Genomic DNA, 26,530 nt, shown 5'->3' with positions numbered 1-26,530 from the left:
ATAGACAAACCGAGATTGTGCCAATGTCAGTCTTATATCTTTAGCCGGATATTTTCCCAAGTCACTCTCGATCTTATAGATTTCGACTACTATTGAAATGAACCTCAAAATCTCCGACAATCCAACTTGAGTCACAAGGTACTCGATTAATCACTACCACCCTCAACCAGATCATGATCAACCTCGCATACCTTCCCATCTTTCATCCAAACAACAGCATCGACTCCGGATCTTAGATCTTTCTGCATACTACCATCTCGATAGGAAATCATAATTACCGTATAGCCTTCATCAATAATCTCCTCCTTCACCAACTCATGCATCCTGGCTTCTGTTTCCGGGTCTAACGAGGAACTGACCTCATCAAGAATCACAATAGGCTTTGGCCCTCTGTCATCATAGTCGTTGCTGCTGTCATCACTATATGCAGGTAGTCACGACCTTCGTCTTCGAACGGCGTATCATAGTCAATGGACCTCAACCGAGAGACCGCCCCCAAGGATGTCTCCAGCCTTATCCAATTTCCCACCAAGCGAAGCAATGTTGTATTAGCAGCGATGATCATGTTCAATGCAACACCCATTTCAGCTCCAGTGGCTGTGTCCCGAAAGACCACTGCGAACATAATCAATAGTAATGCGATTCCAGTTACCAGCAAGTCAAAAACGACATTGAGCCATCGCTGCAAGCACAGAAGGAGATAGAGTGGGCTCTGAGAGTAATCCAACTTGTTGATGTTCTCAAGTTCAAATCCACCTTCCCACCCATAGGCGCGGATTGTGGCAATACCGTCAACCTGTTATAATTCAGCTTACTCCGAATGGTATTTGTGGGACGGGGGTGTTGCCTACAGCTTGATAAAATTGGTATAGAGCTTGGATCTTGATTCCAGATCAATAAAGCGCAACTGCCGAGATGTTCGAAGATATACTCGCTGTATGAAATAAACACAAACGGCGCATAATGGCAGCGTCACGAACATCAATGGTTGAGCAGCTAACAGAATGATTGTTTGCATGAATAGTTTGAATATCTCTGTTTCAAAGTCAGTATCCTTGAGATTGGTTTTACATCGAGATCTGGTCCTGCACGTACGAACGCTGAGATTTGAGAAGGCGGAGGGCAACTGCTTATCGACGAGCTAGATATCTTAGCCAAATCTTCATGTCATCGCTGCTTAGCATATATCTCCTGGCGCAAGAGTAGTTCATCAGACCTGTTCAATATATTACCAACCTCGAAGGTGGAGAAGTATGAAAGAGGGGCACTGTTTGCTGTTAGTAAATATCCACGTCTCCCAGCCTGCCTTAGAGGTTGAACACACTTCATTATTATTTCCAGGAGTCGCGCATGCAGGGTAGAGCCTGATCTTGGGGCAATTACGATATGCGTTGACCTTGAACCCGGTTAGATGAATCAGGGATAGCTGAATCCCATATGAAAAGGGATTAACCTACCACATTGTCCCATTTGTGGCTATCCACGCCATGAGAGACAATAGAAAATAACCTAGGATATATGGCCATGACTTTTTTTGTGTCTGACTCAGTCCACCATTTCAGGACATACTGCGAAAACGTAAGGCAAAAGGCGTAGATTGCAGTGCAACTAGCCATGAGCACCATACTTGACTCCAACACAACCGAAATAATAATCTATGTCATGCTTCTCAGCAGGTTTTCTTTTAATTATATATAGCAGGTTGCGTTTACTGTAGAGCGCGAGGTCCCCTGTCCTTCTGGATGCATCGGCGGCGGCGTCATCCATGCGCCTTCCATCTGCCAGCGCAGGTGAAATGCTTTTAGACTCACCGCTCTCTGTTGTCTTTTGAGAGAGATTGATCTTTGAGATTTGAGATTTTGCTAGGACGATCTCATCCTGGGGGTCCAAGACCTGCACTCGTCCATCCTCAAGTAGAATAACCTTTGATCAGGCAGTATATGAGGGTCTATAATTATAAGGGTTTATGGGTTATGGGGTAGCTAAGGTAAGACTTAATAGCCTCTTCAAGTACCAGTATCTTCATGCTTTTGACTCGTCCAAGTACCGCAGCAATCCTTGTGAGGCGACGTTGAGTTGCAGCGCTCCAGTCCTTCTGTCTACCTTGCAGGTGCTTCGCAACATATGCGCTCATTCGAGAACAACCTTCGCTAGATTAGTTTCTTCTCTGGGTAGTCGAGGTGACTGTAGACTATACCGAAAATGATAAGCAGCGGCAGCAAGGCAAACCATGCAATGTGTCTTGCGAGGAGGGTTGTTCCGATCAGTACTTCCCCAAACTGAGCCCAGGTTTCATGGACCATCTCGGCAGAGGTATTAACACTATCAACGTTGGCGCTCATCAAAGTTAGCGCTCGCCCCTTATGGATAGGGGAGCTCTCGGCTCTTAATGATCGTGCATGAATCAGACCAACAAGAGCTCCCCGTGTTACCAACTGCAGCCGGTTGAGCCTGTGTTCATATATTGAAGTTGAAATCTACACTAAGTTAGCAATCTGCTGCCGAATTATCGACCAGGAAACATACCGCAAGACCGCAATATATAACGGCAGTGACTATGACGAGCCAATATCTAAAATAAATGCTTTCGTCGTGCGAATCCCTATGGTTAATAAAATTGATAGTAATACCAATGAGTATGGGTTGCGAGTAGCGAAAGGCTATCAAGAAGAGGCGTGGCAGTATCGGCATGAGAAGCTCTCTCTGAAATGCCTTGATAAGGACAAGCGGCAAGGTGAACTTGGTTTCGGGCTTTGCTAGATACGATTTGAGCGATGCTGCACGGCAATATCTTCGGATCCAAGCAACTTCAAACTTACATCTCTCTCGCCAGGCACCAATTATTCTTTTGCGTAACACCGTAGAAGATATCGCTTGGTCGATTCCAGGTAAAGCATTCGGGGTCAGGACATCGCGATAGCCTTGTTTGAGCACAGGGTTAATCCACCAAAAGAAGACACGGCCAAGAATTCCTGTCCGTTTCTCAGGCGTAAGAGACCTATATCCAGGCTTTAAAATTCTGGTCTTGCTCTGTGATTCCATCATTAGAAGGCACAACTCCAATGCCGCTCGTGCAGCCAGAAACGAACGCTCCAATGGTTCCAGGTCTCCCGATAGCAGCGTCCAAGCAATGAAGTCCTTGGTGAGAGAAAGACCAAGGTAGAGAATCACTAGAGTAGACGGCCGCACGGTTCTACGATGTCCGAACCACAACAATATGCAAAGATCAAAAGCAGCCAGAATCAATGCGATAGCTGGAAGCTGATCTCGGTAGCCATCTGAGAGTGCTGTGTATGTAAGAGAAGCCAGTAGAACAATAAAGAACGCTACGGCCAGTACCTAGACTTCAGATGAGCGATGACTCTAGATTCAGAGACAAATTAATAGCATAACGAACAGTCTTGATAAGATGCTCAAAGTCAGGAAGGACTTTGATGGCTGCACCGCGTAGACTCCATATTTCAAAGGGCGCATAAAGCACGAAGATCAACGAAAGCAGACATGCGTATAGATCTAGCCAGGGATATTCAGCTAACATGACTCCCAGTCTTATGCGAAGTCAACTCGGCGTGACAATGGAACTCCACTGTCGTTGGAATTCTCAGGTCGAGAGAAGATAAACTAGAGGATGTTTTGGAACTCGACGTAGGCTGAGCGCGTACGCGCTAATCAATCAATCCATGTCTCACCAAGATGGCGCAATATTCCTTACCTGCAGTCTCGACTTTTTCAAAATTCTTCTAAGACATTGCTATCATCGATCCGGTTCGCGCCTGTAGGACGCTTGGAAATTTCTTTAACCCGTTCGAAAGGTGCGAGAATGGCAGCTTCCCACCACAGAGACAATGAGGACTTTTTGTTCTGTCCACCAAGTTCAATCCTAGCGGCGAAGGCTTTGAATTAGAAAATAAAAAATAAACGAGAAATCCGCACCAGTAATGGAAAATCCATCCCAGATCCATGTCAATGGCTAGACATGGTCACTGAGGACAAGAACCGGTCAACGGCAACACTCTTGTGCGTACTGATCCCTTAACCCATCTGGGGAGTAAGATGCCTGTGCTAAAGGATGCCTCGTATTCTTATCGAGAAGGGGCCAATACCCCAGGAACCCTAAAAACGCCTTAATGGGGACTAAGAGAGCCAACTGCGCCAAGGGCGAAAGAACGTGCTGGGCGTGGAATCATGGCGGGGATAGCGAAGAATTTAGATACTTCTGTACTCCGTACTCTGTACTCTGTACCACAAGATTCACAATTCTCTCCCCGCAATTTGCCCTGCATTCGAGCATGAGGAAAGAGGGAGAAATTATTAACCAGAGACGTAACTACTCCCACAGCGGAGAGGCTAAGATGGGGGCGGCTCCACCCGGGCGGACCCTTTTTTCCTGCCAGCTGTCTTATGTCGGATCGCATGTTTGCATTTGCATTTTTGCCCGTTCATTCTTTCTCCTCATACTTTGCACCTTGGTTGCAGCCTCTTCCTGCAGGCTCACGCGAGTCCCTCCCGACGACATCCGGATCAGCGCCGTCCGCTCTGTCACACCCTGCGCTCTCTTCTCCCTAGCCAGCCTCCGCACTTTCCAGCTGTCCCAAGCAGCCGCCATGATCTCGGTCTGGTTGATCTGACACAATACCTATTGAATTGACTCAAAGACGCGCATACTGTGACATCGATTCGTCGACCCACGCTCTCTACCCAACGGTTCTTCAACCACCACCATGCTGTTCTTCGGTGGCGGAGTCCAAGGCCCGCGCCGTCGCAGCCGCGAAAAAGCCATCCTCATTACTATCTTTATAGTTTACGCCCTATACTTTCTCTTTTTCGCGAACGGGTCGGGTCGCAAACAGGCAGCGGCAGTTCACGAAGGGGTTGTGTCGCAAGGAGGACCGAATCGCGACTCTCGCTCGGGGCAGGCTACCCCGGTGCGACAGCCGCAAAACATCGAGAGAGATCTGGTCGTGGCGAGCATGAAGAAGGATGACACTTCGTGGCTGTTCGAGTTCTTCCCCGAATGGCACAAGAGTATCTACATGGTGGATGACCCGAATGCGGAGTTGACGGTAAAACTCAACAAGGGGAGGGAATCGATGGTGTATTTGACGTTCGTCTGCCTTGACTTTGCGCGGTTTATGTTTCAACGCTAACTTATGTTTTGCCACCTCTAGATATATCATCGATAACTACGACCACCTGCCCGAATCGATGCTCTTCATTCATTCCCTGCGATACCAATGGCACAACGACGACCCCTACTATGACGGCGTCCCCATGCTGCGCAACTTCCAGCTGCCCTACCTCCAGAAACAAGGATACGTCAACCTCCGCTGTGCCTGGGTCCTGGGATGTCCGGTGGAAATTCATCCGCTCACCGATACGCATCGCGAGAACGTGCACGCCGGCGAATACTACAAGAACGGATTCATGGAGCTGTTCCCGGGCGTCGACGTCCCCGACGAAGTGGGCGTATCGTGCTGCGCGCAGTTCGGCGTGACGAAATGGAAGATCCTCGAGCGACCGAAGAGCGATTATGAGCGGTTCAGGAAATGGCTGTCGGACACGACGTTGCCGGATGATCTGAGCGGGCGGATCATGGAGTATTCGTGGCACAGTATGTTCTTTCTCTGTCTAAAGCAAATGGGACGGATGCTAACTATGAGTAGTGATCTTTGGGAAAGACCCGATCTACTGTCCCTCCGCCGAAGAATGCTACTGCAAGGTGTTTGGACTGTGCGATCTCACTTGCACCGAGGGCGACTGTGCTGGTCGCTACGCTCTCCCTCCGTTTTCCAGTCTCCCGCAGGGTTGGCCGTATATCGGCTGGAAGGGTCAGAAACAGGACCCAAGCAAGGGATTGCCGGAAACTTGAATTCGCCGACTCGCGACATAGACCAGCAAGTTGTTCGTCGAACAACGCGAGCAATGCCTCGATTCGGCGAGCTGTGGAGGGATTTTTACAGTGCCGCCCTTCGATGTCTGCGATATCAATCGCATCGAGTTATCTCTCAGTCGCCGAGATTCACCAAAGGCCTCGTATGACGCTCGATCTTAGGCTCGAAATTGATCGATGCCATAAAAGCACCACCTGTCTCCAACGAAATCAAATACCCAACTTTCGACGTCTGCTCTAATGCAGAGTCAGTAACGAACTGGATGAATCCAGGAAACAAGAATGAACCCAGACATCTTTAACTACTTTATACCCATCTCTACTCTAATGACACGATGTTTGTTATCACTACACCGTTACACACAAAAGTTCATGTACAGGATTGCATTTGGTATTGGTTTTAATAAACTATGCATCGCATTATTTAGCATATTCTGAAATATACTAGCATATGTCAGGTAGATGCTGCACTTAACATCAGGATCTCTTAAGTCGAGCAATAACGGGCTCATGCAAGTGGCTGCAGAAGTGGATCGGCCGAGGTCCGCCTGTCAAGCTCTCCCCGCATCTCCGATTCTTCTCTCCCTTTCCTTCAACCTCAACTCTCCTCGCCACTCACCTCATCCATCATTCATTCACCAAAGACGAGCATATTTCTTGCATCAGATCTCATTTTATAGACCTCCAGCGCCGGCGCTGACTCATTTTCTCTTCCTCTCCCCACCCCAACAGAGCAGAACCCCCTATCTCAACATCATCTACACAGGGTCTCAAAATGCTCATAATCGGCCTCACCGGCTCGATCGCGACCGGAAAGTCCACCGTGTCCTCCTTCCTCTCCTCACCACCGTACTCGATCCCCATCATCGACACGGACCTCCTCGCCCGCCAAGTCGTCGAACCCGGGACACCTGGCTACAAAGCGATCGTTGACTACTTCGGACCCAACACGCCGGATCTCCTCCTCCCACCGAAACCCGACCAGCCGGGCGATTCGCACGGCCAACCATTGAACCGACCAGCCCTGGGGCGTCGCGTATTCGGGACGACGGAGGAACGCAAACGCGACCGACTAGTGCTGAACAAGATCGTGCACCCGGCTGTACGATGGGAAGTGTATAAGGCGCTGGTGTATTACTGTCTACGGGGCCACTGGGCGGTGGTGCTGGATGTACCGCTGCTGTTCGAGAGCGGGATGGATTTGCTCTGCGGGACGGTGGTGGTGGTTGGGGTGCGGGATGCGGCGGTGCAGATGGCGCGGTTGCGGGCTCGCGATCCGCATCTGTCGGTCGAGGAGGCGCAGGGTCGAGTGAACAGCCAGGGCGATGTGAGGGGGAAGGTGGAGAAGGCGGAGTTTCGAGGGACGGAGACGGCCAGGGGCGTGATTGTGTGGAATGATGGCGACAAGAGCGATCTGGAACGCGAGGTGCAGAAGGCGATGGGTACTATTCAGGCGACGAGTCCGCGGTGGTGGGCCTGGGTGCTGCTGTTCGCGCCGCCGGTGGGGGTGGGCGTTGCGGCGTGGAATCTGGCGCTGAATTTCATGCAGCAGAAGAGGTGGGATCGGAAAGCGAAGGAGGAGAAGGCGAAGTTGTAGCCACTGTTTCGAATGGCCGATAGAGGGTGTCATCTCATCTCATCTACAATCTACACTACACTTACACCTACACCATTTAGGTATTGTACACCGGAGTACTACCACTGCAGTATTACACTACAGATCTGATAAACGATAATGCAACCAGACATTCAATCACGCAATGCAATGACCATGACCAAGACCATGACTCGCGCCAGACTTCTCCCAAATAAAACCCACAATAGCAAAGTCTAGAAGAACCTTTCCTCCAGACCAAAACCTCAAACATCGCCCTCGTCACTCCTACATAAGTAGACTACGTAACCTCCCAGAATATCACCACGTGCCCGAGACCCTCCCTACCAATTATAGTTTCCACCTTGCATATCATCCCCTGTCCAGTACGTATAGAAAGACATCTCACAGCCAATCCATCTGACAAGTAGGAAGTTAATTTACTTATTTCACTACTTAACTTCTTTGTCCTGCCGTGTCTCTGGAGCAACAGCGCAGCCAGGACCTTTTACTTTCGCTTTTGTTTGTCTACTTAACTTTTTACCATTCTCTGGTACACTCTCTTAGCCTTTCATCTAAGTTTCCCCGCTGGCCGGCCGGTTTTTCATTCCTACTCTACATTCATTCATACATACATGTACACTACGACGACCATGTCCTGTCCATGCTTCCACGAACGCAACGCGGTGATCGAGAGACCCCAGAATCCACGAATAGTGCGACAAGTCTCGCGAAGAACGAACGAACGGGCCGCGTTGCCTGGGGGTCTACGACGAGTGAGCGGTAGTACAAGGGCGAGTGGAAGAACGAGTATGAGTTTGAGTTTGAATCTCTCAGAGAAAGGTGAGTCCGATCAGTCCGGCTTGACCTTCATTATCGAATGGATTGAATAGAGGATAAAATGAAGAGAAAGAGAAAGAAAGGGTATATATTTACAGTTCAACCGAAGAAAAGCTAACCCAGAACCGACGCGCAGATATCGAGCTTAAGGTAATCAATCGCTGCGTCTGCCACAAAGCGGAAGATGGTCAGGAGGAAATTAACGTAGAGCAGACAACATCACCGACAGCGTCCATCCCCACGCATGCACATGCACACGGAAGAAGCACCGCACTCCCGCCCAAAGGCATCCTGAAGCACCCCACGAAACGATTCCCATTTGAGGATCCAGTCGCCGTGCAGCGCGCCACGGGTCTTCGGTTCGAGGTGGGCAAGCTGTCGTCGGAGTTCACACTGGACGATCCGGATATGGTCGAGGTGCATGCGTACAAGCAGAACAGGGGAGGAAAGCAACCCCGGGATTCGATGGTGGTGGTGGATGAGGCTAGAACGCGAGCAAGGAAGAGATTCCTGTCAGAGAGAGGGTCCCGGGAGGCTCTGCTGGGCGAGGAAAGGATTTGATATGGTTCTTCTTGTTGTTTGGTAGGAGTTTTGCTTTCATCAGATTGCATTGCGTTGCAACTGCAGGGATTGGCGCTAGAAATGACTTCAATGATAAACGAATGTCGTTGTGCGGGACACAATAACTGTTATGTCGAGTATGTCCATGGTGAAGGAGGGTCCACCGTAGATATCCTTTATTTATGCTTTCTCTTCTTCTTCGACTGCGACGGCGACCGACTGCGCTGTTGACCTCCTGCACCCGAGATACTAGTGATCTTGGACAACTTGACCGGTTTTCGGTCCGCTTTCGCTTTTTCTCTCTTGATCATCGCGTCAGTGTCCTCGTCGTCCTCGTCGACCGTAGCCGTTTCACCAGTTTCGGTCTAGTCATCATTAGTTCACCTTCCATTTCACTACAGATAGAAGGGGGGGACAAACCACAACTCTCTTCTTCCGCTTAAAATTCCCATATGACTGTCTCCCCCCATACATCATATCATCGTCATCCGCATCCAACGAATTCGCCGTCACGACTCTCGGCTGCGGCGTATACTGCGCAGCCCCATCGAAATCTAGCACCCATTCGGACTCGCCTGCCTCGGCAGCCTGTCGATTCACGGCCTCTCTGCGCTTTTCCTCTTCGGCCGCCAGAGCCGCCGAGATGGCTTCCAGATCTGATTGGGGGGTCGCGGGGCTCTCGTTCTGGGCTTGACCATTGCGGTGTCGTTTCGGGCTGGGCGTGGAGTCGGCAGGGGGTTGAGAGGGTTCATTGGCAGCAGCGGAGGCGGCGGCGCGTTGCATGAACTAGATTCATTATTAGCTCAGATTGATCTCATTGAGGGTTGGTGTAATGAGGTGAAAGCGACATACCTTCATTGTCAGCAGACGCGACGACATGGATTTCTCCGGCTTAGAGCCAGAGGAGGATGAGCCGGCCATGCTTGCAGTCAGCTCTGTATCAGATGATCAGTTAAGAAAGATGATTCAAGACTACCCCAGCTGTCGTTACAATATGATGAAAGAGATGAAGTGACCTACCTACCAAAGCGCTTCGATAAAAAAAAAGGCGGAACGGAATGAGAAAACCGGCAGAATGGCAGCCGCTCGCAAAACACCCGCCGGAACCCACCCGATTGGCCTCATAAGCGCCCCCTCCAAACTAACCAACCAAACCTCACCCTTTGTAAGATCCAAGTTCGACTTCCCTTTCTCTCCCGCCTACTCTCCGCCAGCCCTCAACCCTCACCCCCCTCAATTCCTCCCCCACCGACGAAATGTTCGCCTGCGCTCGCAGCCGCATCGCGGCCTCGTCCGCCTGGACCGCTCCCCGCGTGGTCCGCGCCAGCTACAGCACGACGGTGCCGCGTCTCAACGAGAACAGAATGCAAGCCAACGACCCGACTCCGCCGACGAAAGTGCCCAACGTGTCGGCCACCAATGCCACGCCCACAGACGCCATGGGGAACTGGGATCTGCCCTTGAAGGAGGAACCCGAGGTCGGCGAGCGCAACCGGCAGCTGCAGGCGCCTAACCGGGCGCGGACCTGGGCGGCGAGCCAGCAGCCGAAGGAGAAGGCTATGGTTGGACCGCGATTCGAGCAGACGATAATGGAGTTGCAGGTGTGTATTTCCTTGTGGGTGGAGGAGCTGTCAGGAGTAAATTGGCCGGGAGAATCATCAATGGCTTGACTGGATGGAATAAATCGATGGAACTTAACTAATTAAATATTTCTTCTGTAGCCCCAACCCATGGCCGCTATTGAACTCATCCACCAGCAACCCGTCCGCTGGACGAAGAAGAAGGTCGTCAGCTGTGACGGCGGCGGCGGTCCTCTCGGCCACCCCAAGATCTTTATCAACACCGACAAGCCCGAGATTGCTACCTGCGGATACTGCGGACTTCCCTTCGTGAGTCCTCCCTTCCAACCGATCTGCACACAGCCAGACGCAAACAATGCATCAATGGCATATTAACAACGATATTACAGGCCCAGGAGCAGCACCGCGCATACCTCGAATCTCTCCCCGCCACCAGCTACCCCCTCAAGCCGACCGGCAGCGCGGCGGAAGTGAACGAGACCCAGCGCGTCACCGACGGTGGACTGGAGCAGCGGTAAAAGGCATATTGGCGTTGATGATGACTTGACTTTTTGTTTCTGTTTTGTTGCACTATGTGCTTGTACAGTTGTACCGTAGTGAATTGATTCTTTGCCCAGATTACACTGGAGTTGTTGGCATGGCCGTAGTCGTAGTTTATTTGCCTACGATATCTTAGCCATATTCCCTACCACCCATCCATTCATCCATCCATCCACATGTACATGCATAGACTGTATATGCAAGAAACAAAAAAATTAACCCACACCACCATCATAATCTATCATTCAATCATATCATCGAAAACACCATGCCTAACCCATTACCTAGACCTAGACCAAGGTATTTATAAATTAGGATATCCCTTCACCTCCCCACCAGAAACACCACGACCAGGACCACCACAATCAGTATCAAGTCAAGCCTTCTCGCCCTGAATCGTAGCCACCACCTTTCGGCTGTGCCGACTCGTCCGGAACTCCAAGTACCAAATACCCTGCCAGGTACCGGTGTTCAAACGTCCATTCGTAATAGGGATGGTGACTGACGCGCCGACGAGCGCGGATTTGATATGGGCCTGTACATCAGATATTAGTTGGCAACAGATCCTCGGACATTCTCCATCCGCCAAAGCCCATCCAACAAATCCAGCCATCAGGACCATCCAACGCAAATCCTGACCCCCAGGTCTCTCGCCCAGCGACCAGGTAAAAAAAAAAAAAACTCACAGGCATATCATCCTCCCCCTCCGCCGAATGCCGATAAAGATTCCCCTTCTTATCATACGGCGCAATGCGATCCAACGCATCACTCATATCCGCGCGCACATCATCATCCCAGTTCTCGTTCAGCGAGAGACCGCAGCTAGTATGTTGGATGAAGAGATGCAGCATGCCGACTTTGTAGTTTCGGAGCTCGGGCAGCTCGGAGACGACGTGGTCCGTGATGAGGTAGCTTCCGCGCGAGCGGGACGGGAGGGTGAATGACTTTTGGAACCAGGACATTCTGCCTTTTTTTTGTTTCGTTCTTTGGAGTTTGGATGGTTGAGGGTGGGGGGAGGAGGGGGTCTGGGTGGGAGATTAGTTGGTTGATGTTTGACTTGGTGGGTGGTTATGGGTTGTGGTGGGGTGGATTGATTGATTGATTGATGTTTTTTCAGGGTGTGTCAATAAATGGGTGATGGGAGAGGATTAATGATGTTGGATACACCGTAGAGAAGTAAAACTAGAATATGGATAGGGTACATACCTGAAGAGAATAATGTGTGGTTGTAACTGCAACCAGAGTGACAGAAAGCGGATTTAAAGTGGGAGATTCTTCGGTGGGGAAACGCGGTCGACGTCATTGCATTTGCAGAGCATCTCACTGGTTTATCACGGAGTAGTTGATCGTATTGCTCTACTCGACATACTAATTTAATATACTATCTTTAGTATTAACATACTTATTTCTTCTACTTAACTGAAGCATCTTCCTATAACAACTTACACCTCCCTCTCGAACTCTCCAATTAAATACTCCGTAAGTTCATAACTACTCCAAGCTCCAACTTAGTAATTGACTACTTCATGTGAAGAAAAATAAACATTCAAGTCCATTGCGTTCAATACCACACAACTCATAAGCAATACATCGCTAGAAAAGAACATAATAGGATAGGATACAATCTCCCTCCTCCTACCTAGACCATAGTAAGCATCACCAGTAAACCCTCCACAAAGCCCACCCCCCAAACCCCAAAAACGCCATCCAATGCCCCAACGCCTTCTTCACCCTGAGCTCCTCTTCCCCGTACTTCCACACAACAACCCCATCGCCCAGGCCCGCGAGCGCACAAATAGCCGCGATGGTCGTCACCGCCACGTCCTGGCCCTGATACTGCAGCGCGATCAAAGCCAGACCGTAACTGGTCTCGCGGATGCCTTTGAGGTGGATCAGGGGGCTGACGCAGGCGTCGTTCGCGCCGGTAGGCTGAGTGGGCTTAGAAGGTTTGACTTTGCGGGCATTAGCGCCGACGGGCCCCGATTCAAACGGTAGCCCGAAACGCGGATATTCGTTGGATGGGCGCAGGATGCTGTTGAGGCCCAGGGCGAGGCAGAGAGCACCGAGGAGATAGCTGGGGATGGGGGAGAAGGCGGCGGTGGTGGTGCTCATTTTTGGAGCGTTTCAGGTTTGAGAAAGGGTGGGTGGGGATGTTGGTATGTACGGGGTACCAAGTACCGGTTAGGAGGATGTTTGAGGTATTTGTAAATGAGATCAGATTCAGGAGAGGAAGATTGGTGGATGAAACAAGCGGAGAATTGCAGTTGGAGATGAGGTGGTTGGAAGGGGAAGGAAGGAAAGCGGGGACAGACAAAGAACCGCGACTATAAATATCACCTATAAGATATCGGATATAAATACACTACAGAGAATAGTACAGATTAAAGGCCGACGGAACGATGCATCCGTCTCCGCGAACCCTGTTCAGCGTTAAGCGTCCAGTTGATCGCTGTGGCCGTCCAGTCCCGTCCATTTGGCTTTCCCATCCGGCACATCGACGGCCCGTGCGCTGTAGAAGATATGACAGCTGCTCTCGTTAGTCCTACTCCTAACTAGATTGACCACTTGACACAACAGAAAAAGGATGCTCACTCGATCTCAAACGCTTTCCGCCACGCCTCCACCTCCTGATCCGACGACCCATGCTCGATCGTCGTCGGAAACACCATGCACATATTCCGCCCCTCGTCCATGAGCGGCGTGCAACAGTACGAACAGCTCAGCTTCGTCGGCGTCTGATACTCTCTCGTGCGATCGCCCGCAGAGTAAAAGGCCAGCCCATCCGCGCCGTTGACGAACGCGATATCCGTTTTATGAAAGATGGCGGCCCATTGGAAGGGCGCGCCTGTAGGGACTCATTAGCCCAGAGATAAACCCCCCCACATTGAGCGCGCTTACCGTGGAGCACTTGGCAGTTGCGACAGTGACAGTACTTCGACTTCAACGGTCGACCCCGATTCACCTTGTACCGCACCTGTCCGCACTGGCATTTCCCGTGCCACTGGACGCGGCCGAATTCCTCGGCAGATCGCAGGTGGTAAGGAGCGCGGTGCTTCCAGTAGGCCTCTTCGGTGGCAGCCATGGGGTTGGGGAGGGGTTGGCCCCCTGCTTCGCCGATCTCCGCCATTGTACGGAGTAGTAGCCGGCTAGGAGATGGGAGTTTGAGGATGGGGTTTAATAATAGGCGCAAGTTTAGGGTCACTCCCGAGTGGCTGTTTCACGGCACTGGCTTTATAGTTCCTACGGCATATAGGACGATCATCACCGATGTCATGGTCGACAGGGGAATCAGGATCCAGCAGGGAGATGATGTCATGGCGATGTCAGAGTAGACAATATAAGAGATATCACCGGAAGGATGGCAGGTCAATGGGATAGATCAGATACTATCACCCCAAAGAGACTACTCTTTGTCTATGACCTGTGGGAGGCATTCATAGTTGACCAAGAAAGGAAATGACGGAGTATTTATAACACTAGACGGGATGACATAAGCCCTGAGTCAGCCAGCTGAAACGCGGATTACATTGTTTGCACTCTTGGCGAATTGGCCTGAAATTGACCCGAAACTGGCTGGAAATTGGCTTGTCAAAACTCAGGACTGGACTTTCCAGTAAACCAGTAAACCAAGAGACAAGACTCAAATACCAATGCAGTCGCCCGCAGAGACCCCCTGATAGGAGGATAAAAACAGATCACTTCAGCTGGGCAGGCAGAGTCCTTTCACCCTCCCAGACACACCGGCGTTTACCTCGTGCTGCTCCCCCGTAGCCGGGATTGCGATTGGCGTTGGAGAAGGAGGTCGCTTCTATAATTATAATTGCAGTTCCCATCTTTCTCCGTAATTTCCGTTGGATGATCTTCGCTTACTTCTTAGTCCTGACGCTTCCCCGTCGTTCGTCTCGTTCGTATTACTATTTCTTTTGGCCCCGACACTCCCCCTCCTGCCACTCTCCACTCTCTCTTCCCTCTCTTTTTCCTTCCCCTGCTCTAGTTCCAACAGTTCAACAGTCCAACAGTCCAACAGTCCAACAGTCCAACAGCATCAGATCTGCCCATCCGCTCGTTGTCATCATGGGCTTCCTCAGCCGCCTGCGCAAACGTTCCAAAAGTCTCGGCCGTGCGGGGAAAAGCAACGCGGTCAGCTACGACCATCTCCGCACTCACGATCCCCTTCCTCGCGTGCCGGTCAACATCACCGGCGGCGATCATACCAAGAAATTACCTCCTCAGGTGCTCGCTCGCATCCTGATCCACGTCTGCCCCCATTCCAATGACGGCTCCTACGAATCCTCCGAAGAATCCATGACCGAGGATGGCTGCATGCTCTGCGACATGCGCGATCTGGCCCACTGCGCCCTGGTGTGCAAGCGCTGGTTCCTGGAGGCGCGGAATTTGCTGTACGTCTTTTCGCATACCTACAGTTTCTATTGGAGGCTCAAATAAACTAATTCCGTCCAGATACGCCCACGTCCGCATCGATCCCGTCCACTACTGCGAACTCGAGTTGGAATTAGCCGCCAAGCGAAAACGTCGCTCGTTCTTCGATCGCAACGCCGACCCCATCGACGCCCCTCAGGTCCGCCTAAACCTCTTCATGCAGTCCGTCCGACAGTCCCAGGGCCTGGGGAATCTGGTTCTCTCCCTGCGCATGCCGTATATGACCCGCGAGGCCACCAAGGCCGAGATCGCCCGCACCATCTCTGTGCTACCCAATCTGCGCTACGTGGACTTACCCGCCGGCATCTTCAGCGACGACCCCTCCTGCCTCGCCCTGAAGCAGGAGCTGATGGCCCGCTGCCCGGACATCCGGCGCATGGCCTACCGCCACGGGGCCGAGGGCAGCTTCGCGCAGCTGTCCGGCACGCACCTGTGGGGGAACCTGGAAATCCTGGAACTGCAGCGACTGCACCTCGAGCCGAACATTCTGCGATTCGGACTCGGCACGTTCCCGCGCCTGCGGGATCTGACGTTGGACGATCTGTCTTGGCTGGACGACGCCTGCTTCGCGCCCTCGCAGGCCCTGCCGCCCTTCCCGGCCGTCGAGCGACTGACCATCCGCGACTGTCCCGGCGTGACGGCCGACGGCATCGTCGCGTACCTCTCCATCCCCGCCCACCGCAAGGCTTTGCGGTACCTGACGCTGTCGAACACGGGGGTGGCGCCGTCGACGCTGCACCAGATCCTCAGCGCGGCGCCGCAGCTGCTGGTGCTGTCCGTCATCCAGAACGTGTCGCGGTCATTCCCGGCCGAGCAGATCCCGCCGATGGCGTCGCGCACGCTGGACACGATGCACTACGAGGTCACCTCGGAGGCGGGCCAGTACGGCATGCCGCCGGTGGCGACCTCGTACTACACCTACCTCGTCTCGAGTCTCGTGTCCAACTCGCTGCCGGCGCTCCGCGAGCTCTACGTGCGCGACTCCAACTTCCCCGAGACGCTGTTGCTGGCGCCTCCGCCTCGACTGTTCGGCGGCGGCGACGCGGGCCCGCAGCTGGGCGCTGGCGGCGTGCTCACCCAACCGCTGAACGTGTACAGTAAGGGGCTGGACGAGTTGGAGTGGAACTTCACGCCGTACGAGCCGCCGGCGACGCGAGGACGACGGGACAGCACGACGCGACCGGTCAGTCTGCACGACGCGCAGCTGAGTCGGACGTGGGGCGGAGATGCGCGACGCAGCGTGCTGGTCGGGAACGGGTTCGGGGGGTTCCTGGCGGTGCCAGCGGACGAGGAGCGGCCGAAGAGCAGCGGCGGATGGACCAAGCGGGACAGTCGGCAGGATTTATGGCGGTAGTTTTGTGTATGTCTATGTGTTTGTGTATATGGAGTGAGGGGTTGATTGTTAATTGTGAGCGGGTTAATGGCATAATGATATACCCTGCAGCTGTTAGATCTGTATAGGTTGATTGATTCGGTTGCATCCACTATCCTACTATCCCATCCTCCTCCTAAGGTACCTCACAGTGAACACCCTTCCTCTTAACAGGAACACAGACAGACCTGTTAACACCTCCCCTGCACCACAAACCCCACAACATCATGCGCCCCAACCTCCCTACTAATCCCCCCCTTCACACACCCCAGATTCTCTCCCGACCAAATATCGACCACCTCAAATCCAGTCTCCTCACCCCCATCCTGAATCTTAGATGCTAACTCAGGAACCTCTCCCCATCTAAACCCCCTCAACGCCACCTGTTCCTCACTGTTCAGCATGAGCACCAACGTCCCGCCTAAATTCGACGACTCTCCAGACCAATACTCTGCCGGATGAAGCGGATCAAACGTCCAGTCTGGATTATACCCCCATTTGAACGGGTACGCGGGGCGACCGATCAACGGGTCTTGGTTGAAATCGATGAGGTATTTGTTTTTGAGGATGGAGATGTGAGTGGCGGGGATTTTGTCGAGCTATTTCATTTCATTGCAAGTATTAGTTACCTCATATCATGACATGATAGGTATAGTACCTAAAGAAAAGGAAGGGGAGAAGGAAGAAGGAAGAAGAAGAAGAAGAAGACGTACCGCGGTCCCAATAATCAACGGCGCTTTCATAACAGCCCACAGCGCGAAATGGGCTCGATTCTCCGCGAGAGTCAGATTCCCATTGCCGACTTCGAGCATGTCCGGGTCCGGGAATCCCCAGAAATCGGCGTCGTTGAGAAGGAAGGTGTTTTGGTTTGCAAGGTCGGCGATGCGTGTCCAAGTTGCTATACATCCCCATATCAGTATATGAATGTAGGTCCATGCACGGTGGAAGGGTCTTTATCCCTATCCCAGAGGGGCAGGTATCAAAGAAGGTATCGAGAAATGTATCATGGTAAGTAGATAGGACCAGGGAACAAACGCGTAATATCCCCACTAATCCTCCACGAATTCCCCGTCTCGTTCCCCCAGACCCCTACGTCCGCTTGACCCCAGACGCACAGCGAGTAATCGATAGTGCGGTTGACAGCTAGCAGAGCGTTGCGCATCATGCGGTACCGGAGGGCCGTGTTCGACTGGCGCCAGTCGTATTCGCTCGGGGCGGGTGCCGTGAGGTCCGGACAGGTGCCGTTGGGGAAGTGGTTGCCGTTTGTCTCGTCAGGGACGCAGTGCGTGTAGGTATCGGTCCAGTTGGAGGGGACACCGCAGTTGTCGTATTTGAGGTCTAGTTCATCATCATTAGTGTGCTGTCAATGGTTGCATAGGATATAGGGGATTGTAGAGTAGGACTAGGATGGATGAGTACAGTCAATTCCCCATTCCGCAAAGGTCTGTGCATCGATGCGTTCATATCCTAGACTGGCGGGATATCCAGCACAGGTTTGCGTTCCGGCGCCTGGATCATTTCTCGTTAGCTTTCGTGCACAGGTATGGGCATCCTCTATCCATAACATAAAATATAAAAGCAGAAAACATACTACTATAAATCCCCACCTTCAACCCCAAATGATGAATCTCCTTAGCCACACCGGCAATACCGTCGGGAAACTTCACAGGATCAGGAATCATGCGTTTCGTGACGGGATCACGTTGGTCTTTGATGGACCAGCAGTCGTCGACTATTCATTATCAAGATATCATGTCAGTTATTCATGATTGCGCCATGCTCTGACCCTGACCCTGACCCAGGGATACCCAGTAAGAAAACAAGAAAGGAGAGGGTGAATACTGTTGATATACTGATATCCCAAATCCTTCAATCCCAAGTCCACGACCTGCCGCGCCGCAGTCAAGACTTTGGTGGCGTTGATGTCGCAGGCGAAGGCGTTCCAGGAGTTCCAGCCTAGGGCGGGCAGGCGGCCCTTATCCAGCCGTTAGTCGTTGGTTTACTGTTATGGCTGGGTGGTTATATCTCAGATCTTGGGGATTGAGTGTACATTCATTGATAATGTGTAAGAAAGGAGGGAAGAGAGAGGAAAGCAAGGTTAAGGGAGGGCGTACCACACCACCAGGTCTCACCAGTCCCTCGACCACCGTGACAGCAGCCAGGAGAGGGAGCAGTCCAGTCGAGAGTGTCCGAAAGAATGAATGGGTCATTGTGTCGGCCTTTTTTCTTCCCATATGGGATTCGTGGACACAAAATTTCAAGAGTTAATGACCTTCGTCAGTCAATCCAATCCAATTCAATTCAGTTCAGCTTTTAGAAAGAAAATCGACCACCAATCCCAAAGGAAGAAAGGAAATGAAATAGAACAGACAAGGTATCATAAACCCAACCCCTTAACTGAGCAAACAATGGGAAGAAAGAGACTTTTATATCCATACCTTTCCCCTCCCCCCTCACTAGTCATCGGTGTCCACGGAATGCAAAGCAACGCAACACACGGCGTGGCGTGCAGATCGGAGGAATCTAATCTAAACCGGGTAGACTAGATTAACTCTAGATAAAAACAGGTAGATGAAAGCAAACAAGTAACCATACACTGTAATGATCAATCCCAAGAAAATACAAACTGGCTAGGTAAATACGTGCTCGTACATACTGTCCATGTACAACGCTCTTTCTCCATTACCTCGTAAGAAGATAGTATAGCATATGAGGGAGGACAAAAAGCAGTGTAAGTGTAACGTGCAAAATCGGCAGCCGATGCAGTACAGTAACTAACTGCCAACACCAACCCTAGGTAACCACCAGTAGTAGCCAGTCGGTAGCCAACAATCCCCGGACCAAAGGCAGTTAATTTCTGGGTTACAAAAGAGAGAGAGAGATTAATCTAGTGCAGGTATGGGAGCACTCCAAACAACACGGCGCATCACCGCTCATCGTCCGTGTCGAAAGAGGAATAGGGCGGAAACACGAGCAGGGAATAAGCATAGATTAGTTGACTGTAGTTACCCGGTGCAGCGATGTACGGAGTAAAGCCATTATTATTCTCATTGTTCCGTTACTCTAGACGGATCTAACCCTGCATATGAGTTCTCGTACGACTTGCAATTCCTACACCCTCAATAGGTATAATTCAATGCCCCGTGACCTAGGCTTGGCTGGGCTGTCCGCAGAATCCTCTCGGGACAGTAGGATTCTAACGACTAGTGTTTTGCATCTAGGAAACCAAACACATATTCCGAAATGAAGCAGATCAAAGAATCAATTTATTACCCATTCCGATTATCATCTACAATCGCGTTCGGACTTAGAGCTATCTTGAGTCCACTGCATTGAAGCTAGGGGACCATAGAAGCAAAGGACACTGCTTTTGCTATAAGGATATCTTATAAGGATATTCGAAATCGCCCTGCCGTATCCACCAGGCTTGCTATGCACCCTATTAAAATCCTCAGTCTAACACGCTCTAGGCCCAGTAGTCATGCCGATCAATACGTCTGTATGTAGCAATCAGAGGACTGTCTTAGGTAAATCTACTATATGGCTCGACTGTGTCCTGGTTTTATACTAGTCTGCTCTCAGGTATCTCAGAGTACAGTGCCGTAGCCAGTCGGAGTGTCATAGAGGAAGAAGACAACACAGGGTTATTGTTCCGAGAATTCAGGGGTGTTTTCGGTCCAAGGAGTCATGAAAGATAAGACACATTTCGAAGTAAATGTTCATCTTCCCAGGTGGTCAAGTTCTCACATTGCTAGGACAGAGCAGGACTGGAGGAAAAGATTCTCGCATGGCTTCCACTCGAGAGTAGATGAAGCCATGACTAAATAGACATGGCTCGATGGGAAGCATATCAAACCACGCCATGTAGTTATGTTGCCAGTGGATCAGATGCTGTCTCTGCGTGATTAAGCACTTTGAATAAGTAATTATATAACTTAGATTATATGACATATAACATTAAGTTGAATTACGATAGTATTAGTTCCATCATGCAGGGTTATCACTTATAGTTAGACGTATTTGGGAGCTTCTCCCAACTTCTTTGGCATCTAACACTTCCAAGCTCGAAGACCTCCGGGATTGAATATTTGTGTTCGCCGTCGGAGGTTTTCGACCACCCCGGCCCACCTTCCCGGACATCGACCTGAAAGGACGCGCTTCTCTGGGCACATTGTGACGACTTGTAGTGAAAACGAGGTCGATAGTCTCCAACTGACACTGGAGATTTGATAGAAGGGATTTGTGGGTTTGATGCTGCCGCATGCAGTCCTTGTTGTAAATGTTAAAAAGCTCTAATGCGGTATTTCTGAAGGGCCTTGGGTGGGACCTCAGCTTTGCAGGTAAAACAGAGAGAGAGCGATATCATCAACTGCGTCAGGCTTCAGGTGGTGAGAATAACCCGGAGCGAGCTAAAGAGATGTAGTACCTGTTATTGACTGGCAAAGAAAAGATTGAGCTCCGGCTGCATTAGTTGAATACGTGGTCGAAATGCGGAAACGAGATCTCGCGTTCTTACATTGGACGGTTTGGTTAGGTGGCAAAGTGGAGCCGATAGGTTAAGTGAGAGCTTCAGATTAGGCTTGGCCTGAGTTAAAAGTATTTTGGCTTCAGAGTCCAGTAGTTGTGATTTTCTCTCGCAACTGGCAGGTTTTCCGTAATAAGCTGACTGCATCATGATATACTCTTCTTCTCGTCCTTCCTCGCCAGCTGCTTAAATTCTATCATATATATATCGTCGGTAAGTACATCCTACGTTCTGAAAAGAAGTGAGATCTTGCTTATTTGTATTCCTGATATTTTACAATCAGCTGCATTGTTTACTGACATTACTCCTCGGTTGATACTATCTATTGCCCCCGTAATAGACGTTATAGACTACGGGGAGACAGCGGGTTTGCGGGAGCCACTATAGCAATACTGCTTTTCTGGTGCTGATAGATATAAAGAACTCACGCGGACTTCTTGGAGTAGTACTCTGTACACGGTACAGAAGATAGTCTAGGCAGATAGTGTTATTTTTGCCTATTTTCAATGCTCGTTATGGGGGAGACGCAGTTGCAGGATTACTTCTTGTCACGCATATTGGCAGTTTCATGTGAAAAGCCGCACCGTTGACGTGTCAAAATGGACTAAGTAGTCTCTATGGGATCACTGAAGACGGAGTAAAGTTCGCGAGAAAAAAGAATAGAATGTAAGCTATGCCTATCACGATATTACGCACACAGGGGCTATGAACTTTTGTCAGGTTGGTAATGCGACAGTAAAAGCATCTTGTATGTAAGAATGAGAACATTCGGCTAGTTGCACATTCTAGTGAGTGTGTATGCTTGAACATTTCTGACATCGCGGTAGAGGGAAAACAGTTCCTATTGCTATACCTAGACTGCGCCAAAAACCGCAATTGGGGGCAAACCCAAAACCCAAACCGCACTCAACCCACAAACCATTGCGGTTCCCCAATGGGGCCCCAACAAAAACCACTTTTACATAAAACCATGGCCTTGGCATACATAAATCTGCTGATGCATACTAATATGTTAACTAGTTAACTAGTTAGTTAGTTAACTAATTCAGCGCTTTAGTCATTTCCTGCCAAGCCCTCCGATCTGCCACAGAGGGTAAGAACACTTATCACGTGTGTCGGTGCAGTCTAGCTCATTTTACTATTGACAAAGTTAGCTGTTTATTCTGCTGCCTAAATAGCCAGAGACGGAGCATATTTCAGGCCGGCCGTTTCAGGAGGCGGAGTAATAACCCTCCCTGTGTAGAGGGAGAGAGTGGCACGAAGTGGGGTAGTCAGCTAGGTCGCGCTAGTCGCCGGGTGTCGCCGGGCGACTCGGGTGCCATCTAAAGCGTACCCAGGGAGCTCGCGCGACGGCGCCGGCGATCGCCAGGGTCGCCGGTTTATGGCATCCACCCGCCTATTGACTGCACACAAGCTACCGACCGTCCGGTTAGAAGTTTGGTGGGTGACCACCAGCGAATCTCTGCTGAGCAACTGTATGTTCGTGCTCACCACCATTCTTGCCTGGTGAAGTCGATCTGCCCCGGACATACACCATCAGGTGAGGAAGCGATACATCGTTCATGGTGTACCTAAAGGATCGATCAGGTTGAGAGGATCCTGCACGAAGGACATGATGAAAAGCTCGAATAGTCAGCCACAGGGGCGATGTTTAGTTGGAGCATGGCGCAGCGTGCTGGAATATCATTTTATGTTTGACCAATTTGCATGGGAACCGGCCATTGTAGGCGTCAAAAAAATTTACCATGGCTGGGCAAAACGCAAGAACGCTCTTCTCTCTCGCAGGAACTCATGGTACCCCAAGATACTCAATCTAGGCCCTAAGAGCAGTTGCGACATTCCACGGAACCGTTATGTGGCTCCCAGGAACATGCTCGCTCCTGCAATCCATTTATCGGGTTCTGGAGAGCCAGTGACACGTCCCGATTACTAGTCGCCGTTGCTTGCTCATGTTATATAAGTTCCCCAAACTTGCGTACCACAACATGAACAGGCTCGGCATTTACCGCGTGCAAAAGCGACGACTGAGATCACCATTCACTCGTAGGGTATGTTCGCACGTTTACCCAGCTCACAACGAAGGTGGCTGCCGCCATCCTGGCCCAAACGACTCTTACATTAGCTAACCTATGCCGCAGGACAGATCCTCCATCTTACTCTCTTATTAACCTCCCGTGTGTCCCCTGGAGCGCACTCGCAATGGATGGAGTGTGGGATCCGATCCGGGTATGTGCGATAAGTAACCCAGCAGATACGACCACTTGTTTTGGGAAGATCCGGGCCAACGCGAACTGCAAAAATTGCATCTCAAAGCAATCTCGCTCCGAAGCTGCTCACCTTGTGCAGCTTTTGGCGCAGCGGCCACCGGATGGCAACCTCCTCCAGACACTGGGCAAGATTGCCAGACTTCTACTATGCAAAAGGAATTATTAACACTAGAAGGACGAACAAGTACAGCCGCTAGCTAAACACTGGTATGATAGCGCTCGCAGTTCAGGTGTCGGGCGTCAACGTCCGGTAGCTTTACGCACGGAGTCCCGGCAAATTCGCTCCTCATTAAACCCAAGGGATCTGACTTCGACACCATTGACTCCTATAGAGGTTGAACCTGCCTCGGCTGAGCCCTAGTCCATTCATATTGAGCAGCTGAGGCAAAGGCCAGACCAATTCGAGGTATTATCGTCTTCCCCAGGTCGGATCAAGTTTGGGACTGCAAATGCAGATAATACCTGTACGCCAGTGATCCTCCGCTCACTCAGGCAGAATGATGACAGCGGCAGGATAACGTGCTACGTCTGCTGGCAGGAGTCCGCAGACGACATCGCCAATCTGAAATGTGAGTACTGTGAGAATAGCGTGCACTTAGGATGTATAGGAGATTGGCTCGAAAGACGCTCAGTTCAGATCAACTTTAACTGCCCAATATGGTAGGACCTTCCTGTTACCGTCTCGTGGAAATATTGCCTTGCTGACATATCCACAGCCGCAAGGTTCGCCGGTTTGATGCTTCTAATTCCGTCGCTGCGACGACAAGGGAAGCAGAGGATAGAACCGATAACATTAATGACTCCGTCACTAGCCCAGGGGAGATCACTTCGGCGGAAGGGGCTCGGGCGGTAGGTCTACGCCGGTCCGGTAGATCCAGGAGACGACCTGACTTCTACGAACTATAACAGCTTCAATTGCCGGGGGGAGGTATGTAATCTAAAAGAATACGATTATAAGGCTACAGGAATACTATATGATATAGAGTGTGGCCAACAGCCCAATTACCCTTTTGGATCACATAGACCCAACGCAAGGCAAACACCAGCGGGGGAAACAGAGCCGAGTAACGAATACATCACTTTTTTCGGGGATTCCTGTTAGTCAGGCGCTTCCAACGCCCCCCAACCGAGTATGCGCGCTTCTCATTCAATTCCATTCTCGTATCTCCTTGGATCCTCCAGCGGTCCAGGTTTCGGCTGCACAAACAAGGCATGGGCACGGACCATGTCAATGAGATCACCTCGACTGCCTTTAGGTATTTGAGTTGCATCCACGAGATAGGACTTGCAGCCATCGACCTTTTCTGGTCAGGCCTTTAGGCGGATGGACGCGTCGGGCGGCACGGCGTAGAGGAAATTAGTGTTCGGGTAAGTCGGGACTGCCGACGGGCAACAGTTGGATAGGTTCAGCAGAAAGATAAGATATCTACCAAAGAGATTCCTCTCGTGATAGCACATCTGCTGCTGCTGCTGCTGCTGCTGTAACAGAGTGAAGGAAGTAGAGGCTTCCTTTAACGCACTACTATTACTCCTCCAGTCTGCTCTGTTTGCCCTGGGACGTTTTGCACGAGTGGCCTTCTTGGGATTAGGCTCAGTAGTCCGCAGCCCCTTACGCATCTCCTCCAGCCGTTTCTGGATATTGGTATTGATTCTTTGCTGGTCACGCGCTGTAACAGAAGTCCTAGCAGTCTGTTACTGGCGGCTTACCGGTGTGAAGGTCGGTCAATCTAGGAATCTGAATGGTGCAAATTGAATCAAACCAAGGAGCGTTTGTATATGGTGAGGGTAATGGGTATGTTTACGAGGGTCTGGCCGTGCCGGTAATCTGAAGGTCAGTTGCTCGGTAACCTTTACTGACCAGAGCTGGAAGGGAGTACCCGGGCAAAAGCAGTAGCAGAGTAGGCCAGCTCCGCATGTTAGCTACTATGACCGGGTTATCTCGTCGACAACACGGTCACGCCATGGAAGGACGAAGACGCTGCGATTTCTATTTGACCAAGATCATGAGAGTTGGGGATGGAAGGACATACCCGGGCATCTTCAATATTTTCAGGTGAGTCCGCTCTTTACAAGGCCAGGTTTTTCTCTGCTCCGGACCAGCTACACTCGTTCAACTTCAGTACTTTTTTTTTTGCCAGGAACATTCATCACGTTGGCAAGAAAAGACCAGCCAAACACGATATCCAGAAATCAAAGGAAGGATATGAGAATATTATATAGATGGTAAGACATTACAGATACCCGAGTAAATCACGCCCGAACACCATTAACCACAACCTCGGCAATTGCCCGTCGTTTGCCCGGTTATCTTTAATTGCAGCCATCTTCCGACTAGCAGACACGGTTATTTGCGCGTGTTATAGCTTAGCGTCTCAATTTACGAGTCTCTAGGGAATGATTATTTCTTGAACACTAAAGACTGAGCTCGCTATTTGGCATTGGTTTGGTACAAAGGCTTAAATAGGGAATTCCTATCGACACATCCCATTTATGCAGCCGAAGTGCTCAGAATCCCTTCTGCAGCTTGTTGCCTAGATTACAGGGATTACAGGAGCGTCTGGTTTGAGAAAAGAAGCCCTTCCCTGCAAGTGGTTGGTAGTACCAACCGGTAAAGAGATCGCGATAAACTGGCTAATTTGCAGGCCGTGCCTTATGCGGGCAGTAGGAACGTCCACATATTCAATGCGCAACTCATTTATCCTACGAAAGCCGAGAAATAATTCCTTCAAGGGTGAAGCGGCGATCTGCGTCAGCGCGAACATACACGCGAGTGATGGGGCGGGCAGGGTGACCTGAAAACTTGAGCGAGCTTGGGTAGCGGGAGATACACAGGGCATATAGTGCCCGCCAAATACCCTACTCCCTCCATAGTGGTATTTCACAACTAGAATATGAGGAACTGTGGAATCAATGCTGAAAAT

At 50.8% G+C, this 26,530-nt stretch overlaps 11 protein-coding genes across 11 annotated transcripts; 5 read left to right on the top strand and 6 right to left on the bottom strand.

Annotated features, from left to right (window-relative positions):
* Positions 1-146: 146 nt before the first annotated feature.
* Positions 147-4,606, bottom strand: KD926_006165 (P-loop containing nucleoside triphosphate hydrolase protein; the record flags this gene model as incomplete). Its single annotated transcript, XM_053099137.1, has 12 exons — positions 147-420; positions 477-796; positions 950-1,035; positions 1,096-1,141; positions 1,237-1,267; positions 1,628-1,923; positions 2,015-2,145; positions 2,198-2,477; positions 2,527-2,756; positions 2,820-3,339; positions 3,398-3,513; positions 4,459-4,606. The coding sequence occupies 12 exons, from the start codon at positions 4,604-4,606 to the stop codon at positions 147-149; spliced, it is 2,478 nt and encodes an 825-aa protein (XP_052957022.1).
* A 115-nt stretch (positions 4,607-4,721) lies between these two features.
* KD926_006164 (DUF3431 domain-containing protein) lies at positions 4,722-5,869 on the top strand (the record flags this gene model as incomplete). Its single annotated transcript, XM_053099135.1, has 3 exons — positions 4,722-5,104; positions 5,169-5,611; positions 5,664-5,869. The coding sequence occupies 3 exons, from the start codon at positions 4,722-4,724 to the stop codon at positions 5,867-5,869; spliced, it is 1,032 nt and encodes a 343-aa protein (XP_052957021.1).
* A 796-nt stretch (positions 5,870-6,665) lies between these two features.
* On the top strand, positions 6,666-7,487 carry KD926_006163 (putative dephospho-CoA kinase; the record flags this gene model as incomplete). Its single annotated transcript, XM_053099134.1, has 1 exon — positions 6,666-7,487. One exon carries the CDS (start codon positions 6,666-6,668, stop codon positions 7,485-7,487), a length of 822 nt encoding a protein of 273 aa, XP_052957020.1.
* A 661-nt stretch (positions 7,488-8,148) lies between these two features.
* On the top strand, positions 8,149-8,885 carry KD926_006162 (uncharacterized protein; the record flags this gene model as incomplete). Its single annotated transcript, XM_053099133.1, has 2 exons — positions 8,149-8,260; positions 8,461-8,885. The coding sequence occupies 2 exons, from the start codon at positions 8,149-8,151 to the stop codon at positions 8,883-8,885; spliced, it is 537 nt and encodes a 178-aa protein (XP_052957019.1).
* Positions 8,886-9,061: 176 nt separating this feature from the next.
* Positions 9,062-9,806, bottom strand: KD926_006161 (uncharacterized protein; the record flags this gene model as incomplete). Its single annotated transcript, XM_053099132.1, has 3 exons — positions 9,062-9,250; positions 9,306-9,671; positions 9,738-9,806. 3 exons carry the CDS (start codon positions 9,804-9,806, stop codon positions 9,062-9,064), a joined length of 624 nt encoding a protein of 207 aa, XP_052957018.1.
* A 335-nt stretch (positions 9,807-10,141) lies between these two features.
* On the top strand, positions 10,142-10,983 carry KD926_006160 (zinc-finger domain-containing protein; the record flags this gene model as incomplete). The annotated part of the gene is made up of 3 exons (XM_053099131.1): positions 10,142-10,486; positions 10,607-10,774; positions 10,855-10,983. 3 exons carry the CDS (start codon positions 10,142-10,144, stop codon positions 10,981-10,983), a joined length of 642 nt encoding a protein of 213 aa, XP_052957017.1.
* Positions 10,984-11,381: 398 nt separating this feature from the next.
* KD926_006159 (YjbQ family protein) lies at positions 11,382-11,967 on the bottom strand (the record flags this gene model as incomplete). Its single annotated transcript, XM_053099130.1, has 2 exons — positions 11,382-11,540; positions 11,692-11,967. The coding sequence occupies 2 exons, from the start codon at positions 11,965-11,967 to the stop codon at positions 11,382-11,384; spliced, it is 435 nt and encodes a 144-aa protein (XP_052957016.1).
* A 694-nt stretch (positions 11,968-12,661) lies between these two features.
* Positions 12,662-13,117, bottom strand: KD926_006158 (DUF4267 domain-containing protein; the record flags this gene model as incomplete). Its single annotated transcript, XM_053099129.1, has 1 exon — positions 12,662-13,117. The coding sequence occupies one exon, from the start codon at positions 13,115-13,117 to the stop codon at positions 12,662-12,664; it is 456 nt and encodes a 151-aa protein (XP_052957015.1).
* A 318-nt stretch (positions 13,118-13,435) lies between these two features.
* On the bottom strand, positions 13,436-14,132 carry KD926_006157 (GFA family protein; the record flags this gene model as incomplete). Its single annotated transcript, XM_053099128.1, has 3 exons — positions 13,436-13,532; positions 13,598-13,850; positions 13,904-14,132. The coding sequence occupies 3 exons, from the start codon at positions 14,130-14,132 to the stop codon at positions 13,436-13,438; spliced, it is 579 nt and encodes a 192-aa protein (XP_052957014.1).
* A 947-nt stretch (positions 14,133-15,079) lies between these two features.
* On the top strand, positions 15,080-16,799 carry KD926_006156 (F-box domain protein; the record flags this gene model as incomplete). Its single annotated transcript, XM_053099127.1, has 2 exons — positions 15,080-15,405; positions 15,467-16,799. 2 exons carry the CDS (start codon positions 15,080-15,082, stop codon positions 16,797-16,799), a joined length of 1,659 nt encoding a protein of 552 aa, XP_052957013.1.
* A 209-nt stretch (positions 16,800-17,008) lies between these two features.
* On the bottom strand, positions 17,009-19,027 carry KD926_006155 (glycoside hydrolase family 27 protein; the record flags this gene model as incomplete). Its single annotated transcript, XM_053099126.1, has 7 exons — positions 17,009-17,416; positions 17,531-17,715; positions 17,853-18,155; positions 18,237-18,326; positions 18,409-18,549; positions 18,660-18,792; positions 18,950-19,027. 7 exons carry the CDS (start codon positions 19,025-19,027, stop codon positions 17,009-17,011), a joined length of 1,338 nt encoding a protein of 445 aa, XP_052957012.1.
* Positions 19,028-26,530: the final 7,503 nt, after the last annotated feature.

The sequence above is a fragment of the Aspergillus affinis genome (genome assembly GCF_023601865.1).
Source record: "Aspergillus affinis strain CMG 70 chromosome Unknown NODE_31_length_300061_cov_88_125253, whole genome shotgun sequence".
Classification (NCBI taxonomy): Eukaryota; Fungi; Ascomycota; class Eurotiomycetes; order Eurotiales; family Aspergillaceae; genus Aspergillus; species Aspergillus affinis.
This window is presented reverse-complemented; position numbering and strand designations above follow the sequence as displayed.